At 43.2% G+C, this 18,530-nt stretch overlaps 1 protein-coding gene across 1 annotated transcript; it reads left to right on the forward strand.

Annotated features, from left to right (window-relative positions):
- The first annotated feature begins 856 nt into the window (after window positions 1-856).
- CENPC (centromere protein C) lies at window positions 857-16,960 on the forward strand. The gene is made up of 15 exons (XM_054382958.1): window positions 857-959; window positions 1,840-1,915; window positions 2,583-2,687; window positions 3,739-4,021; window positions 4,827-5,563; window positions 6,465-6,503; window positions 7,023-7,096; window positions 7,787-7,855; window positions 9,258-9,362; window positions 10,156-10,248; window positions 11,421-11,516; window positions 12,202-12,356; window positions 12,590-12,680; window positions 13,920-13,992; window positions 16,903-16,960. Exons 1-15 carry the CDS (start codon window positions 857-859, stop codon window positions 16,958-16,960), a joined length of 2,157 nt encoding a protein of 718 aa, XP_054238933.1.
- The last annotated feature ends 1,570 nt before the right edge of the window (window positions 16,961-18,530 follow it).

An 18,530-nucleotide genomic window follows, 5' to 3' on the forward strand; every position in this document is an offset into this window, starting at 1 on the left:
AGTCATAGACTTTTATCCCCCTCTTCTGTGACTCTATTTTTGATTGACAGTGGTTCTTTTCCTCCTCTTTTTAGAAAGAAGATTGATATACAGCCGGGACAAAACATACTTAAAGCTGTGCTGGATTGTTTTGAAAGTAAGCTTTTATTTGCTGGTTTACAAATAACCCACTATAATTTATTATGTATTGTATTTAGTGATAAATGTAGATAAATAAAATAAAGATAAAATGGATAAAAATTAAATCTTTCTCCCAGTCTTTCAAAGCACCCCTTTCCCAGCTGCTTAGAACTCTGTCTTACCCGTCTTACTATCTCTGTTTCTGAGTAGCTGCTTTGCCTCTTGACTAGATTTACATGACCTTAACTAGCCTTCACAACTTGTTTGCATGAATGAAAGCTGGACAATTTCAAGAATCCTTTGTTTATAGCTTTTTCTTTACAGGCTGTGATGATAATCTCACAATATGCTCTCCAAGTGCAACCCGCTGCTCGACTCCTATTGTCCAAAATGAGAAGAGGACTTCGGTACACAAGCAGAGGGTAAATTAGCTATGGCAGTGTCACAGTGTAGTGTTGGGCACAGTTTCACTTGGTTACCAGTTTAGTTCTGCAGGATTGAATTTTATGTGAGTGCTGGATGCCTGAGCTCCCTATGTCACTCATTTCAGCATATATGCTGTGATTTACCCTTCTGTAATAGCTGTTGCTAATGGTTTTTCTTTTGTTGTGCTCTAGCAGTAAATATTCTGTAACTAGATTTATGTAGTAGCTTGTTTTCTTGGGTTTTTGCTAACAAAAACTTTTCCAGCTTTTTGTCTGGAGTAGTTACATTTCTCATGGTCTCAGGTTAAAGCATGCTTCTTATAACTGGTGGTGGCGATGTGACTGTCTTCGACTCAACTGATTTCAGTCGCTTTGCCAGATGCATGGACACAGTTCTTAGCTGTCTGATCGATAGTAAGGTGGTTCTTGTATGAATGCAGTTTGTCAGCTCCTGGTAAAGTTATCTGTACAGTAACTTCGTGTATCTGTAACAGGTTGAAGGACTTGTTTAACATGTAGAGAGAATGATGCCAGCAATGTAGTCTGTGTGTTTAGCTTCAATATTGTGATTATAACAGTTTTTGGTAAAAACAGGGTATTCTCCTCATAGTAGTGTTGAGAACAGCCTTCTTTTATATTGATATTTGCTTTAGTGTGATGTTAGAATACTACATAATCTCAAAGTGATTCTTGCAATCCCTTGATCTGACTTAACATAGGTGAACCAAGTCATTTAATTCAGTCTAATGAAAGAGTAAGTGGCTTGCCTGTGGGCTAGCAGCATGTCTGTTCAAAGCTGCAGATTGATTTTTACTGCACACATTCTTTGATCTGTGATTGGAAATTTACAGGTAGCTTTAAAAGTCTTGTGATGCCAAGTTGAAGTGTTCAGTTAAAATAGAACTCTTCCTCTAAGGAGTGAGAACTAAGGGAAGGAAATCATACCGTGTTCTGCCGAAATTTGTGTTTCTGTCAAAAACCTGTTGCTTTATCCAATATGTTTTGTTTCATCATTCACTATTGATAGCAGCCAACGGCAGGGTTAAAAGAAGCCTATAATTCTCCAGAGTCCTTGCCTGCATCACCACTAAAAGCAATCAGGAGCAGAGGTTGGTTGCACTGTTATTGAATTAATGTTTTTTCAGGGTAACTATTTCTGGGGATTTAAGGTTTTGAGTAAAGAATTAAACCTTTCCTATATATATGGCAGAACGGTCCCATGAGGCAAGCCTGAAGCCTGGAACGTGTGATTATGTATCTGTTTCTAAGAAGACAGAGTCTCCTGTGTCTGAAGGAAAAGCAAGTAACAGGTTAGAAAATGATGATGTACTGCGCTTAAGTCCTGCTAAAGACTGTGAGGATGATCGTGGGTCTGTTGAATCACCCCTTCCTTTGGAGGAACCAAAGCCTTCTCCAGGACATGTGTAAGTAGAGCTGAACGTGGTAGTGGTGATGCTGTGTGCCTTGTGTTGTCTGTCCTCCTTAGTGTACATTAACACAGTGGTTAGGAGTTTGAAATCAGAAATGTAAATGCAAAAAAAAAGGAAATCCAAGCTTATTAGCAAATGTCCATGTCTGGGTTTAGAAAGGTCAGGGTTGTTTTTCATTAGTCTCCTGATAAAGTGTAGTGCCCAAGTGCAGGGCTGGATTTGTGGGAGATAGTAGTAACTGACCCTGATCCCATTGAGTCCCACAGATGGAGTGAGATTCAGAAGCGAGTGCACTTAGGAAACACTCTGAAGCTTGTTCTCTGAAAATTGGGGATTTGTCTTGCTGCTTGTATGAGCAGTCCTTGCTTTGATCTGGAGTCAGAAGCTGACCATGGCCATGTCGCCTCATTGATTTGGACACTTGCTGCTGTGCTGGGAAGTAGTGCTGCTAACTGGTGTTGCAGCAAATCACCAAAATGGAAGCTCATTCATAAGAAGTGTGGCACTGTCAGCAGGAGAAAATAAGAGCATCTGTCCATCCACATGAGACTTTAGTATGCACTCAGCACTATTAGCACCATATTTGAATGCTGTTTCTCTTGCACAGGTTACATTTTGATGACCAAAACAGTCCTGCTGCGGTGAATATCCACCTGGAAGTTGAAAATTTAGAAGGACCTCAGACTGGGAGAGATGAGAATGTTGTCCTTGTGCAAGAACGAGAAGGCAATACTAAGTCTCCTGCAAACAGAAATTCTTTCATTTCAGCTGTCTTAGCAGCTGTAACAACAGGAGCACTTGGAAAAAGGTTTGTCCTGAGGTTCTCCTGAACAAAATTGCTAGTAAAGTAACTCAGTCCTGAATTCTGGACCAACACCCTTTTGTCTGTAAACATAGTCTGGGAGAATACTTTGGGATGGTCTAATATTACTGAAAAATGCTGCTTCAGAAAGGCTTTGAATGGCTGTTCAAAAGTTTTGTGCTGTCAGGATTTTTGTGCTGCTGCTTTTGTCTACAGGTAAGTAGCTCCTGAATAAGGTTTCAGAATCATCCAGAGATGATAGAATCATGGAATGGGTTGGGTTGGAAGGGACCTTAAAAGTCATCTAGTCCCTGGGCAGGGACACCTCCTACTAGACCAAGATGCTCAAGGCCCCATCCAACCTGCCTTTGAACGCTTCCAGGCTTGGAACTTCTACGGCTTCTCTGGGCATCCTGTTTGAGTACCTCACCACTCATGGAGAAGAATTCTCTTATTATGTCTAATCTCAATCCAGCTTCTTCTGTTTTAAGCTGTCACTCCATGCCTTTGTTAACAGTCCCTTCCCAGCTCTGCTGTAACCCCCTTCAAATTCTGAGAGGCTCCAGGCTGAACAACTCCAACACTTGGTTGTCCTCACAGGAGAGGTGCTCCAGCCCTCTGCTCTTCAGATGTTTTGTTGAGTAAAACAGAAGAGCCTTTTGTGCTTTGAAGCTAGCAATGATCAAGCAGTCTTTCTTAGAGCTAAGATGGATCTGACTGATTAGATGGGAGGGTGACTGCCGAGCACCTGAGAAATGATGAAATGTGAGTATGAGGCCAAAGTAGCAAGAAGTAGGCCTTGTGCTCTTTTTGGAAGCTAAATGGCAGTGAATGGTGAACTTTAGCTCATCTGTGGAACACACTGTAGCATATTTAGATGCTTTGGAGTCACCACTAGATTTGCAAGGCTGAAAATTCATTTTTCCATTCCAAATGTTGTGAGCTATTTGTCCCTCTTTAGGTATTCAGCCCCAATACCACCACCATCATCTCCTCCTGCGGAAGATCAAGACATTGAAATAGAAGATGAATGTGAATTTTTAATTGATGAATCGGTTGATGCATCTTCTAAGTTTTGGGTTTCGATATCCCGTAAGAACAATAAATTAAAAAAAGACACCTCTGCAAGTCCCGTTTCCAAATCTCAGCCCTCCAAAAAGAAGACAGAGAGTAGGAAAGGGAAGAAGAGAAAAATACAGGCTGAAGTACTTACTGAATGGCAAGGAGATGACTTGGATGTCAGAGTATTGGACTTCAGAAGAGCATCAGAATCAGAGGCAGACTGTAACAGTGAAGGAAAGGTCCTTAAATCTCCACGGCAAAGCAGTACTCGTATGGGTAAGTTATGTGAGAGGTCTTCAAACTTCTTCTTCCAGGTCAGGTTACTGGACTTTTTGGTGGTGGTTTACTGTAAAATAAGGATAAAGTAAGTGAAAGACATTGCTGGATTCCTGATTTATCTTTAAGCTGCACTGTTAGGTTTGGTGCATATAAGACAGACAGATTGTCTTCGTTCTCCTGCAGACCCCTTCCTGTTGGGACATTAAAATTTAAGAGTGTTACCTTTGCTTATGAGCAGACAAAGGAGGTAGGTACCCAACAGCTTTTGCTCCTTTCTCTGTAGAACGGAGGTTAAAAGTAATGCTTTGAACTGCTTTGGGGAGTTACCTGAGAAGGGCTTCATAGCAGGAGCAGTGGAAGCTGGAAAGCAGTCTGTGATGTTCCTGTCCTTCTTTTCCTGTCTGCTAGGAAATACTGGAAGGACAAAAAAAATTCTGGTTTGAATTTTTTTACACCATAGTTCAGAGAAAGCCTTCTAGTAACCATCAGGGGAAAATCTGATTTTGTGATACTTTTACTACCATTTGGTTTATTTTTATGCATTCAGATGTCAACACATCTTCGGGTTTAATGAGAAAAGATATTAATGTCCAAGTATTTTGTGTATTGATAGGAAAGACTGAAAAACCTGCCATTAGGCAAGGCACTCCAAAGCAGAAAAGGGAGAGGTCCAGGAAACCAGGCGCTGACAAGCTGACATTGCCCCAGCCTGAACTGGAAACAGAAGCATCTGATGCAGAACAACATAAACCAAGGGGGACTCCAGTTAGGGATTCACCTGTGCCCTCAGCTGGGCATCATCGAGAGCAGACTGTGTCTCCTAAGAAGAATCTCAAGTCTTCCAAGAATCTGCATTTGGCTTCAAAAGCTTCTCAGCATTTAGATCCCAAGAAACAAACTGCTAAGCAGAAACCTCCAAAAGCTCTAGTGGCTAAAAGACAGGCAGGAAGTCCAAGGAAGAAGCTTAAAATATCTGCCAAGAAAAGTAGTAATAAAAAACCTCGGATACAAATAGAGGAGAGTTCTGACAGTGAACCTGGTGAAGAAGAGATGGAAAGAGAGCCTGCAAAACTGACCGAAGAGTTTACATCACTCCCCCACCAGAAATTACAGACTCCCACTAGTCAGAAGTTGACCAAATCTGAAAATATATTGCAAGTACTGGAGTCTTGTGATGATGCAACTAACAGAAGTCTTGTAAAAGCACTGCAGTATCTCATAGACAGAGTAAAGTGTTCTGAAGTGCAACAATTGCCAGCCAAGTCTTCAGAGAAGGCTCCCCAAAAGCTCTGTCACAGAGACAGTGAAGGTGCTTTCTTAGATGCTGAGAACGCCGAGTCTCACATGGGTTCTGACAGCAAGGGCGCAGCAAAGGAGAAACAGAAGTTAGCAGATGTGAAAGTGAAAAGCACCAAAAGGAAACGTCATGTGCAGCATGGACCACAGTAAGCTTTTTATGTCATTCTCACAAGCATGCTACACCTTGGTAGGCTTGCAATTGAACACAGCTTGTTAGCTTTTAAGCAGCAATGTCCCACTTCAACTATTGGTTGGTTGCAGACTGGGTGAATAGAGAGGCCAAGTGCTGTAGTCAACATCTTGTCCTCAAAGGTGCCAAATTTAGTGTCTGCTTCTACATAAGGAAACTTGAGCTGGAGTCATAAAGTTTTCTTTTGAGTAACAGATCCAATTTAAGAACAAGGAAAAAGACAGAGATTCATAGAATTATGGAATGGGTTGCAGTGGAAGGCACCTTAAAGATCACCCAGTTCCAACCCCCCTGCTTATGGGCAGGGACACCTTCCACTAGACCAGGTTGCTCAAGGTCCTATCCAGCCTGGCCTTGAACACTTCCAGGGAGGGGGCATCCACAACCTCCCTGGGCAACCTGCTCCATTTTCACCACGCTCACCCAGTCTAAATCTCGCCTCTTCCATCTCAAAGCCATTGCCCCTCATCCTGTCACTACAAGCCCTTGCCAAAAGTCCTTCCCCAGTTTTCTAGAAGCCCTGTTTCAGGTGTTGGAAGATACTCACACAACCCCACCTAGAATAACTTCCCTGTCAGGCTTGTTACTTTGTTGAGAAATTGAGAAAATGCAGTGTTTAACCCTTGAGCTACCACAATTTTATGTCAGTAACTATACTAATGGGTGGTAACCAAAAGAGGAAGCTTCTTTAACTAGCCTAATTGAACTTTTAATCACTGCTCTGTGCACTGCTTTTTAAAGTTGTATTTTAAAGTGTCTATTATGAACCTGTTCCCTAGGCAAAACTGGTGACTTTACAGGTTCCTTTCAGTAAGTAAAACTGACTTAACAGCAAACGTAATTGTTTTCTCTTCCAGAGATTCCTTTGCAGCTGAGAAGGCCAGCAGTTGTGCAAGGTAATTTCATGAGCTATTTGTAACACTTGTAGTGAATCCCGCTTCTTTCCCTCTGAGCCAGGTTAGCTCTTTGGTGCTACTACTGCCTTCTGTGTTCTACTAGCAAAGAACCCAGTAGGACAGGGATTGTGCTTCAAGCCCCAGGTATTTAAATACCATGCTAATACAGGTAATAGTCTAATATAACTCTTCTTCCTACCATGAATGAGGAGTATAAGTTTCTTGGCTTTGGGGATGTTTTATTTTTTCCTTGGAGGCTTTCTTCCACATTAGTGTGTGATTTTGCAACAAAAAAATACCAGCAACTGTACTGAAAAAGCTGCTGTTAAAGAAGGTTTGTAGCTTGATATGCAATCCAAACTCAGTCATTTATTTCAGTGCCTCATTTTTACAGACAGATGTTTAGAAGGAAAAAGCCACAACACACAATCTGGAAAAGCCTGAACTTTGCTGTTGTTGGTAGTGCTGTAATGTTCCTTTGACTCATTAAACTTTTTTTGTTTCCTTTTACCTTTGAAGTGGGCCTGTTCTAGAAGATGGCAACAGATTTGCTTCTGGCAGTCAGTGTTCTAAACAGGATAGTTTCTCTCCAGGTAATGTTTAAAGTTGGTGTTACCTGTATTTTGATGTAGAAGCTTCCTAGAAGCTGTTCTCGACAGTACAGCAATTCCTGTTGTGTTCAGTTTGTTCAGAGTAAGACATGCAGACTATATTGGCTGTGGCCATGTTTCTATCCAAGTGTGTAGCAGAGTTCAGAAACATAGAATGGTTTGGGTTGGATGGGACCTTAAAGGTTATCTATTTCCAACACCCTGCTATGGGCAGGGGCACCTTCCACTAGACCAGGTTGTTCAAGGTCCCATCCAACCTGGCCTTGAACACCTCCAGAGAGGGAGAATCTGCAGCCTCCCTGGGAAATCTGTTCCAGTGTCTTACTGCCCTCACTGGAAGGAATTTCTTCCTAATCTGCAGTCTCAGTCTCCTCTCTCCAGCTCAAAGCCATAGCCCCTCATCCTGTCACTATAAGCCCCTGTCAAAAGTCCCTCCCCAGCTTTCTTGTAGCCCCCTTCAGGTATTTTCCTGTATTTTCCAGCTTGCGCTGTTTACAAAGTGAATTACACTGTTTGTCTACAGTGAGTTTCATAACTGCTTAAAGAAAAACGGCTTAGTTGGGAACATATTGGGCCTTCTGCTTTTAATACCTTTGGTTGTTTCTAGTGGGACTATCCAGTAAAAGTCAGGAATAGCAAATGCCTGTACTGGTGGTTTTTTTCTATTTTCAGATGTTTATGAAGACTTGGATTTTCAAGTAAGAGCTCCGTTTTCAGACAAATCAACAAGTCATAAGATAGGTAAGATACTGTCAAATACCTTAATGTGAGTGCATAAATCCAAGTGCATTTCCAGCTTGATGTGAGCTTTGCCGAAGGAGACACAAGAAAACAGCTAGAAGTGGGTTCTTATGTTGATAAGTATTTATAGATAAGGCTTGCTAGGTTCTTCAGAATGCTGTAACCCTGCACTGATTTTTAGAATCATGGAATTATTTCCCTTGGAAAAGACCGCCAAGATCATCCAGTCCAACCTTCATCCTAACCATGGCCATTAAACCATGTCCGCAAGTGCCATGTCCACACATTTCTTGAACACCTCCAGGGACTGTGACTCCACCACCTCCCTGGGCAACCTGTTCCAATGCCTGACCACTCTTGCAGCAAAGAAGTTTTTCCTAATCTCCAACCTAACCATCCCCTGGCACAATTTCAGGCCATTTCCCCTCAAAAAAAAAAAAATTTAGTGAACTTCAGAAAAAGTTGTATTGTTTATTTTTTTATCACTGGATTCAACGATTGCCTTTACCTCTCACATTTCAGAGCTTCATTTCATACTGAGCCAAGACATTGCTTACAGCACACTAACAGTCTGAATTGGTTTTGCACAGTGTAACTGTGGGGCAAGTAACCTGCCTTCTGTGGTGGCCTGACCCCTGGAAAAGATGCGACAATCTGCATCCAGTTCAGTGTAACCCCACACTAGTCTGGTTTTACTGGGTTTTATTTCCTTCATTATTATTTTATGCACAGCACTAGAGCTGTCTACCTTTGAAAACTGATTTCAGCAAGCTTCGTTATTTACAGCATTTAAATATTCTTGACTGGCGTGCTCCCAGCTCTTAAGGGCTTTGTTGTTAAGAATAAACTTTCTGACAGGCAGTAAAATAGTCTTACTGTACTCATATATGGCAGCATAGAACAATTGGAAGCTGAGATTAACAGCAAGTAAGCATGAAGATAAGTATCTGAGAAAGCTTGGAAATGTGTGAGGTGTCTGCTGGCCAAAGTGCTTCTCTTCTGGACCCTGGACATGGGACTTAAGAAGAGGAGGGGCTGCTTCTGTAGCCTATTGCTCTCCTTTTGCCACAGCCACGGCAGTGCTTTTTCCCCAAAATCCCTGGGATATAGGCAGGGTTCTTAGTCTTAGTTGAGAGTTTTGCTCTCAGAGGTGTGGCATCTTTTGCTGTTCCTTGTGCCTGAGTCCCCTGAGGAATGAGTGATGCAAAAAAAAAAAAAAAAAAAAAAAAAGGCTTTTGGCAGTACTCGATTCCCTTTTCCTGTCTCGATAGCAATGTGGTACAAATATCATCTGGGAAGTGCTGCCCCCTGATAGAGAACAAGAGGAAAGGGTGGTGAAATGTTTTCTATGTCTGACTTAACCTTTCATGCTTTCTGTGAATGCTTCCATCCCCTGAATTAGTAATGCCTTCCAACACTCCTAATGTGCGGCGGACAAAGAGGATCCGACTGAAGCCTCTGGAGTACTGGCGAGGAGAGCGGGTGAACTATGCAATGAGTCCTTCAGGTAGGAGCTCCACGAGACCTATTGGCTTGCTTCTGCCAGTGCAGTGAGGAGAAATCTGTAGGTGGCTGTGCCATCAAGCTTTGAGATGCTTGCTGCTCGGTCAGTTAAAAAGCACTGATTATTTATGGTCTCCAGCTATTCAGGCAGCTTTTCATGCAGACTTTTTCTCTCCTCATACCCCTGTGTCAGAAATAGTATTAGGAGAGCATCTGAAGTGCTCTTGTCTGAACCATTTAGGGAGGATCAAACCAGTTTCTTTCTGCTGGGAGGTTTCCTACATCAAAGATTCTGTATGGTAGCAGAAAATGAGACAATCTGCTGGATCCTTCCTTGGAGCACTTCTCTGTGTGTTGATTGTTCTCCACAACAGATACTGTAATTTATCCAGTCTCACTGGTAATTTCCTTCAGTGAGAGAATAGATCTTGTTTTCGGGCATTTTTTTCTTCTGACAGTTCAGCCTAATTTAGTCCTTTCCTAATTAATTCTGCTGGAAAATAGTATTTCCTTGTGTTGGATGTTTGTTGTCGATGTTTTGCCTTAAAAATTGACTCTCATGTCATGACTCTCTGAAATGTTCTTTGGCAGAAATATGATCAAATTCTTTTCAAAAAGGCTCAAGCTGCATTGTACTCCAAACTATACTTCATATTGAAAAGGTTTTTTGGTTGGTTTGGCTTTTTAAAGCTATCTGGAGAGTTCAGCTTCAAAGGAAATTTCTTTGCAGCCGAAAGGCTTGTTGGTTGTGTTGAGTTAGTGACCTCTGTTTAACTTGCCTTTTTTTTTTTTTTCAGGAAATCTTGTGGTTACTGGAGTAGTTTGTCCAGAACCTCAGAGCAAGATGAATCAGAGGAAGGATCGTCGCAAGCCGAAAAGAGCTAAAAGCAGTATGAAAACAGATTTTTTTTTTTTTCCCCATTTGGATACTTAAAAAAAAGTACATAACTTGTAATCATAGACTCATGGAATGGGTTGGGTGGGGTAGGGAAGGAGATTCAAGGTCATCTAGTTCTAACCCCCCGCCGTGGACAGGGACACCTTCCATTAGCCCAGGTTGCTCAAGGCTTCATCCACCCTGGCCTTAAACACTTCCAGGGAGGGGGCATCCACTGCCTCCCAGGGCAACCTGTTCCAGTGCCTCACCAGCCTCGCTCCAAAGAATTTCTTTCTAATCTCCAGTCTCAATCTCTCCTCTTCCAGCTCAAAGCCATTGCCCCTTGTTCTATCACTCCAAGCCCTTGTCAAAAGTCCCGCCCCAGCTCTCCTTCCGGCACTGGGAAGCTCCTCTAAAGTCTCCCAAGAGCCTTCTCTTCTCCAGGCTGAACAACCTCAAAAGCTTGCTCTGAACATGATTGTTTTGACTGCATTTGAGAAAATTTACCATGCAGCATGCAGCTAAAATTGCCTTCTTTGCAGATTTCTGCAGGAGAGCTTTCGATCTGGTCTTCTGTCTTGAACATTCTCTAGCATCTCTTCTATTTGAAAATGTGAGGTTTTCATCAGCTCCTAGGCTATTCCTTCTCTGGAGAAATCCTTTTTAAAGAAAGAGTTTTCTGATTTACAAGAAAAAATGAGATTCCTGCAGTATTATTGCTTGAGAAGAAGGAAAACTCAGCCTGTGCTTATGATTTTGTGCAGTTGAGCTCTTAAGTCAGCAGCAGGTGAAAGGGAAATAACCTGCTCTTCAGAGTTCACCATGGGGTTTTTATTCTCAATATCTTCTTTTACAAAAGCACTTCTAAAACTCAGATCCTTTTTACTCTACTGCCACTAATGGCAGAAGACAAATAGTTGGCATTCCTCTGGAAAGTTCTTTAGGATTTGGTGACTCCATTATCTATTACACATGATGTTTTCAAAGCATTGCTATGGATGGTTTCCTTTATTTGAAGAAAGTGCATTCAGTCTTCATAGTCACTTGAACAAATTTAAGTATTTACTATGTGAAATCTACAAAATCTACAACTGTGAGAAAGCAGTGGTTAAATAATCACTCTATGTTTGGAAAAAAAAAATCTGTTTATGTTTTGGGTTTTTTTTTTTTTTATGATCTTCCCAGGAAAGGAGGAACCTCTGGTTTTGGATCATAGCCTGGGCGATACTGCTAAGCCAACCATTGTACTGGACCCAGTCACAAATGAGGAAGTACCTCTAGGTGAGTTGAGGGGATGGCTGAATTATCTGTTGACTTTTTAGATTGCTAAGATACAAAACTGGGCATAAAACAGTGAGCTCTTGAAATGTTTGTTGCTTTCAGGGAGAAAATTCTGATGGAGCACAAAAAGCATCCTGATTTTGTAGCTAAATATAGTCTAGCTCTTGGTGGTGTTTCACTGAAACAATACATGATGGATTTAATTTAATGGAATCATGAGATGGTTTGGGTTGGAAAAGTCCTTTAAGATCATCCACTCCAACCAGCATCTAACTCTGTCAAAGCTGGTGCTAAACCATGATCCTCAGTATCACATCTCTGCCTCTTGGAAACACCTCGAGGGATGTGGATTCAGCCACCTCCCTGGGCAGCCTGTGCCAGTGTTTGAGAACCCTTTCAGTCAACAAGTTGCTTTTAACATCCAACCTAAACCTCCACTGGTGCAACTTGAGGCCAGTGCTACCTTGTGCTATTGCTTGTTCCTAGGGAGAAGAGACCAACCCCCATCTGGCTCCAACCTCCCTACAGGGAGTTGTAGAGAGCAATGAGGTCTCCCCTCAGGCTCCTTCTCTCCAGACTGAGCAACCCCAATTTCCTCAGACACTCCTCATAACACATAGTCACTGAGCAGGAAACACTCTTCCTGCCTTGGCATGGATGTTCATCCCATGGGCTTCTTTTGCAGAATGTGTCACCACTGAAATGCGTCACTCGTGCTTCTTCAAGGATGAAACAGTAGAAATCTATAAACACCTGAATACATCTGCTTTTGCCACTGGGAAACTGATTTTGAAACCACTCAAGGAGAAGGGGCACCAGTGTGTGCACATGGATACCATAGTAAGTAAACTCTGCTCCTCTTTCAAGAGGGGGCATGGGAACAGCAGGTCCTAGGCTGCTTAGAAGCAGCACATGCAGCTGACGGTTTTTTCTAGGGTTTTTTTTCCCCTATAATGCAAATAAAGACATGATGCATGAATGAATCATTTGTTAAACACATGGAGGAAAGCATCTTCTCTTGGCTGACTTTCTGAGATGTTTGCTAATCTTAGAACCTTTTGGCCTTCTTTAAGGTTTTCCATGTTATCTATGGCAAAATTATCACTACCTTACATCAGACATCGTATTACCTGACTACAGGGGACTACTTCTATGTTCCAGCAGGTAAGTGCACGTGTTTAAAACCAGCTATTTGGAGATGGACGAGGCTGATTAGCAAGCTGGGAAAAACCCCAGCTGAATGCTAGGAAGAGATAAGTTTGGGTAGAGAGTGGGAAGGTGTAGGGTTGTAAAGAAAGTGACCCAACACTAGACATGGGTTGATGACTCAATCTTTGACCACAGTGATACAAATGCTGCTTGCTTGTGGGAGCTGACCTCTAAGGTTTGGATGACACTACCAAGTTCTGTGAGCGAATTGGTCTTGGTATTCTGATTCTGCCCCTAATTTTTGCTTTTTTAATACACCTTAAATTATGAAAAAAAAACATTTGGATCAGTTCCATATATTTTATACTTTGTGCTTAATATAGAGGGGTTTTAGAATATCTTGTTGCATGGGTTGGTCACTTGATGTGAGTTGTGGAGAATTTAGACCTCTGATTTTGCCCTTCTGAGATGGAATGAATGGCTGCTTGTGACATGGATAGGTGGACACTTTGCTGCCTGGAAAACTGGCTAATGGCCAGGCATAAAGAGTGGTGGAGAATGGAGTTAAATCCACTTGGTGGCTAGTCACCAGTGGTGTTCCCCAGGGCTCAGTGCTGGGTCCACTTCTCTTAAAAGTCTTCGTCCATGATCTGGATCAGAGGACTGAGACACCCTCAGTGAGCTTGCAGATGGCACTAATCTGGGAGGGAGTGTTGATCTGCTGGAGGGTAGGATGGCTCTGCAGAGAAAACTGGACAGGCTGGAACAAGACCTCTTTTCCAGATCCTTCACCAGCTTTGCCCTTCCCTGAACCTGCTCTAGCACCTCAATGTCCTTCTTGTAGTGAGAGCCCCAAAAGTGAACCCAGGACACAAGGTGCAGCCTCACCAGTGTCAAATACAGGGGGACAATCACTGCCCTCGTCCTGTTTGGCACAGTATTGCTGATCCAGGCCAAGACGCTGGTGGCCTTCTTGGCCACTTCAGCACACCTTGGCTTATGTTCAGCTGCTGCCCATCCACACCCTCAGGACTTTCTCTGCTGGGCAGTTTCCAGTCACTGCTCTAAGTCCTCAAAGATCATCCAGTTCCCATGGCTGCCATGGGCAGGGACACCTTCCACTAGACCAGCTCGTTCAAGGCCTGATCCAGCATCCACAACCTTCCTGGGCAACCTGTTCCAGTGTCTCACCACCCTCACTGTCAAGAGTTCCTAGTGGCTTCTAAAGGAAACCTTCTCTGGTTTTGTTTGTAGGAAACAGATACAACATCCGCAATCTTCTGGATGAAGAAAGTGTTCTTCTCTTCACACAACTCAAAAAGGACAGGTGAAGAGCTTGGTGCAGAGAAGTTTGCTGGAACTCTACTGAAGCTGTTGTATGTTCTGAAGTTCTTTTTACATACAAGAACTGTTTTGAGTGGGCCCAACTTAACACTGCAAACTCATACAGAGCAACTGAGATCAGTTGAGAGCAAACTCAAGAGAACCTCAATAGTTTGCTGTCAAACTGAAATGACATACTGAGGGTCCTCACTCTGCATCAGTTACTGGTCTTGTGCCATCCAAAGACACAAAGATCTCTGTACAAATTTGTGAATAAAACACATTGTCGTTGTTCCAAACCCTGTTTATATGCCTTGTCTCCCTAAAGATGCTTAGCACTTGAAACATTTTTGATGTCTTCAGCTACAGTTGCTGTCTCAATGTCTGTCTGGTGCAAGACTGTTCAGAAGAATTCTACTGAAATGTTCTTATATGCTGTTGCCATTCCAGTAATTGTTGTCTGGGAGCGGGCTGCTGGAATGCTTGTGCCTAGCCACCTTCTAATACGTTAATAGCAGTCTCTTCTTGTCTAGCAGATGTATGATTAGTGCCTAAAGTTCTGACTGCAAAGTGGGGGCTCTCAAGGATGAGCTGATCAGTTGTGTGGAAGCTGTGGCTTGATTAGCTCTGAAAGTTGTTGATAGCTTCATCTTGTGTCACAGCCATAGGTCACTGCCAAGACTAACACTTCAGTATCTCCATTTGTTTTGCTTGCTGTGTTCCTGAAGTATAATGAGGAGTTTTGGGAAAACTAATTATACTGAGTACTCCAGAAGCCAAGTCTAGACAGCAGATGGTATCCATAGCATTTGTCTTCCAAGCTCTTCAAGGTTCCTTCTGGCTGAAGATAAGGATAAACTAAGCTATTCTGGTAGGGTACTTTCTTTCCATGGTCACTGCTATCCTAGAAGGTAAGGAAAGTTGGATTGTGAACTGTAGGAACTTGATTGAATACTGATCTTGCAAACAGGCTTGGCCATCATCTTTATGCTAAATCTAGAATATGCATTAGGAAAGATACTTGGCTTTAGTGCTTCTCTTGAGCCTTCAGCTGCCAGTCAGCTGCCCGTCAGCCGCCCGTGTCTGAGAAGAGGGCTTGGACACCAAGGTCACCAGGCCTTTGTGAGAGACCTTATAGATAGGGGAAACTGGAGATAGTATTGGAGATTTGTTTTCTCCTTCTCTTTCAAGCAGTATTTCCTGTGGTTAGTGCACACAGATTGAGAGTGAAAACGCTTCACAGAAGTTCTGTGGCAGGCCTTCCATGGCTAGGTTGTACTTAACTCTGAGAAGATGGAGCAGAGGTGCAATACCATTTATTTCTTTCTCTGTCTTGATGCAAACTGTTTGCTGTCAAAGTTCAGACTGTGCAAAAGGACCTTTAAGATCCTTTTTGGTTCCCAAGCTCAACGTTTGCAAGCAGCTGAAGAGTTAAAAAAAAATTAATTACAATTCACAATAATTTGAGGGTGGCAGCTTTTCTAAATGTTGGGCTTCGAATGGTGTCTTCAAGGTCAGCAGGATTCAAATATTGTCCCTTCTGTGTTGGAGCCATACCAGCTACCAGCTGGGCACCCATGCTGTCTGCACTGCTTGAGGGCATCTCACCCACCTGCACATTTAGTTTGGAAGGCTTTCAGCTCCTCAGGCCTGCAGAGCTCTGCACGTTTGCCACCTGGAAAACAGTACGGGGCTAATGTTAGACCAAAAATTCTCCACTCCTCACCTGAGTGTGTATCTGAGTGGTCAGGGCATGGACCTGGTGTTCTCTGAGTCCATCAGCTCATTGCTTCCAGCTGAAAGTCATAATGAGGCCACTTCTCAGTTATGTCAAAGGCCGGGGATCTCAGAAGGAAGAGACTCTGCATTGTGTTACCTGCCTGCAGATTGGGTATCAGAAGGACTGATAGGGGTTAGTGAAGGGTGAAGGGGTTAGTGACATGTCTGGACTGTGGAGCTCATGACCCTTAAGGGAAGTGTGGATGGACGTTGTGACAGAGCTCAGGACAGCCTGCTGCAGCCCAGCAGTGTGTTTTGGTTAGGTGGGCTCTGGTAAGATCTGGTATGTTGTGTTAGGCACTGATATGTCCCCCCCCACTGCAACTTGGCAGCAAAATTGGGAGTAGATTTCTTTTGGGTCATGAATAAATGAGAAAAAAATGTGTCCTTCAGGATGTTTGCTTAGGCAGAAGCAATCTGTGTGCAGACCTCTTCCTGACACAGGCTGGAAAGGGGCAGATGTTCAAATGCAGGTGCGAGGTCAGCATGCCACAAATGCCTCTGCTTTCCTACTTCTGCTGCTAGGAGTGCCACAAACAGGGTGGAGCTGGTAAAATCTGTAACTTAAAGCTGGATGGTTTGGATGGTTTTGTTGTTCCTGGCTAGTTGGTTTCTTGGGACAAACGTTCTATACAGATTGCAGAGAACGTTTTGTAGTTGGACTCCATCTCAAAGTAGTTTGGTTTGGATTTTTGAAGTAGCAAAACCAGCTGTGTGAATACCCAGGATGTTGCTGCAGTTTAGCAACAGTTCCACTAATCCTCACTAGATGGGGCTTCAAGCACAGCTGGTGCTCACGTTCAGCAGGGCTTGGTTTTTGAGAGGGAGAGGAAAAGCATGTTACGGATGGAGGTAAATTCAGCAGCTTTCTGCTACAGGGAGATGCAAATCAGCTTCCACTGACATGAGGGCTTTGCTGTGACCCTTGCTAAGGCCATTTCTGGGCTACTAGCTGCAGGCCCTTGCTCAGAGCTTTTTCCTACAACACTAGTGCACAGCAGGCATTGAGTTAGGTTGTTCACCCTTTGCCTCAGCTGCATTTTTTTGTTTAGCTTGACAGTTGAAAAAAGCTTGTTTCTGTGTCCTTGGCCTGAATGTAGTGTGAGGAGGAGCAGGAGAATGTTCTGAGTTCCAGGCCTCCTGTGAGTGTGGAGTTGTGCACTGTGACAAACAAAAGTTGGTTTTTAGTCTGAAGAAGCAGCTGATGTTACACATCTTCCTGGTCCACCTTTGGCTCCCACTTCCTCCAGTTCTGTGTCTAGCAGGCTAGTAGTGGCCATGGGTAACCTTGGATGGTCTTAATGTTTTCCCTTTACCCAATGGGATATTGGAGAGAAGCAAAGAAGAAAGCACCCTGTGAAAAGTGAGAGTTAGCATTTTTCTTCCTGCCTAGGGCTGATTCTTTTTGTTGTCATACTTGCTATGCTGCTGAGCAGTCCAACTTCTACTCACTGCTGCCATTGCTTCATACAGGTCTGTGGCAACACCATTTGAGGAAAAGCTAAAGTAGAAGCCTGTGCAGAGCACCTTGGGGTCTGTAGCTTCAATATCTATTCTTAAGGTTGCTCTAACAGGTGTGGCACCACTTTTTGCTTACAATGGAGCACAGCACCTCCACAAGTAGCAGAGATCTAGGCCAGGTTTGTGCTAAACTGGGCCAAAGGGTTACCTGCTGTGGGGTGAAGCTGGAGTCACTCTCCTGAAAGAGAGGTGGCCTTTTCTGCTGACTGTGTGGTGCACATCCTGGTGGCTATTGGTTCATTGTTTTCTGTCCACAGCCACTGACAGAGCTGGTAGCAAAAGCTGGGTCACATATTTCATCTGCTTTTTCTTAGTAGGTACATGTTTGTGTTCTCTGGTAGATGTTGTGGTGACAACTGAAGACTTATTTTAAGGAGCTTACCTGACAATGTCTCACCACAATAAAAAGTCAGATTTGTTGAAGGTTTTTGCTCCCTTTGAAAACAATAAATAAAAAACAAACAAACAAAATGTTCCTGGTTTAGTAGGATTTATTTAGTCTCTTACTGTAGTTTCATGTGATTGCAAAGCTGTTCCTGTTTTACCAAATATAACTTTCTTGCAGCTTAAGCTGGCAGAACAGCTGCAGAACTGTTAGATGTGTGGGTACCACCCTACTTGTAAAATCAGACTAAGAGGATGTGAACTGAGTGACTGCTGAAGAGTCAGCTCACCAATAAAACAAGCTGCTGAGGCACACACAGTGTCATCTGTTTTTTTTTTTTTTTTGAAGTACACAGCTGAACTGGGTACCTGCACATGCTTTCTGCTTGACACTTGGGCAGTGCAGTAAACCCAGAAGAGCCACTTCCTCACTTCAGCTTAGCTGTAGAGGCACTTCAGCAGGAAGGAGTATTTCTTACACCTCTGCTGATGTGCAGTCTTGCTTGCATGCTGTCTTGTGCAGGATTTACTGTAAGTGGTGACTGAGTGCAGATAATCCATGACTGAAGGGTATGGAGCATGCCCCTGTAATGGCATGGGCAGCTGCTGTAGCTCAATGTCTTCCCAAGCTGCTACACTTACCCTTCAGACTATCCTCTTGCTCTGTGGATGCTCACACATGTAGTTGCCCAAAGCCAAATGTTTCTCAGTTTGCATGGAAAAGCTCCCCTTAGGGTTTGACAAGCAGAGGGATTCCCCATGGCTCAAGTCTAAGATGAAATCTGTAGCTGGTCAGCAGCCAGAACAGCTGGCTGCAGATTACTGGGGAGCAGGGCTGTGAAAAGGAGTGCCCAGAGC

This window comes from Indicator indicator, chromosome 8 (assembly GCF_027791375.1).
Source record: "Indicator indicator isolate 239-I01 chromosome 8, UM_Iind_1.1, whole genome shotgun sequence".
Lineage (NCBI taxonomy): Eukaryota > Metazoa > Chordata > Aves > Piciformes > Indicatoridae > Indicator > Indicator indicator.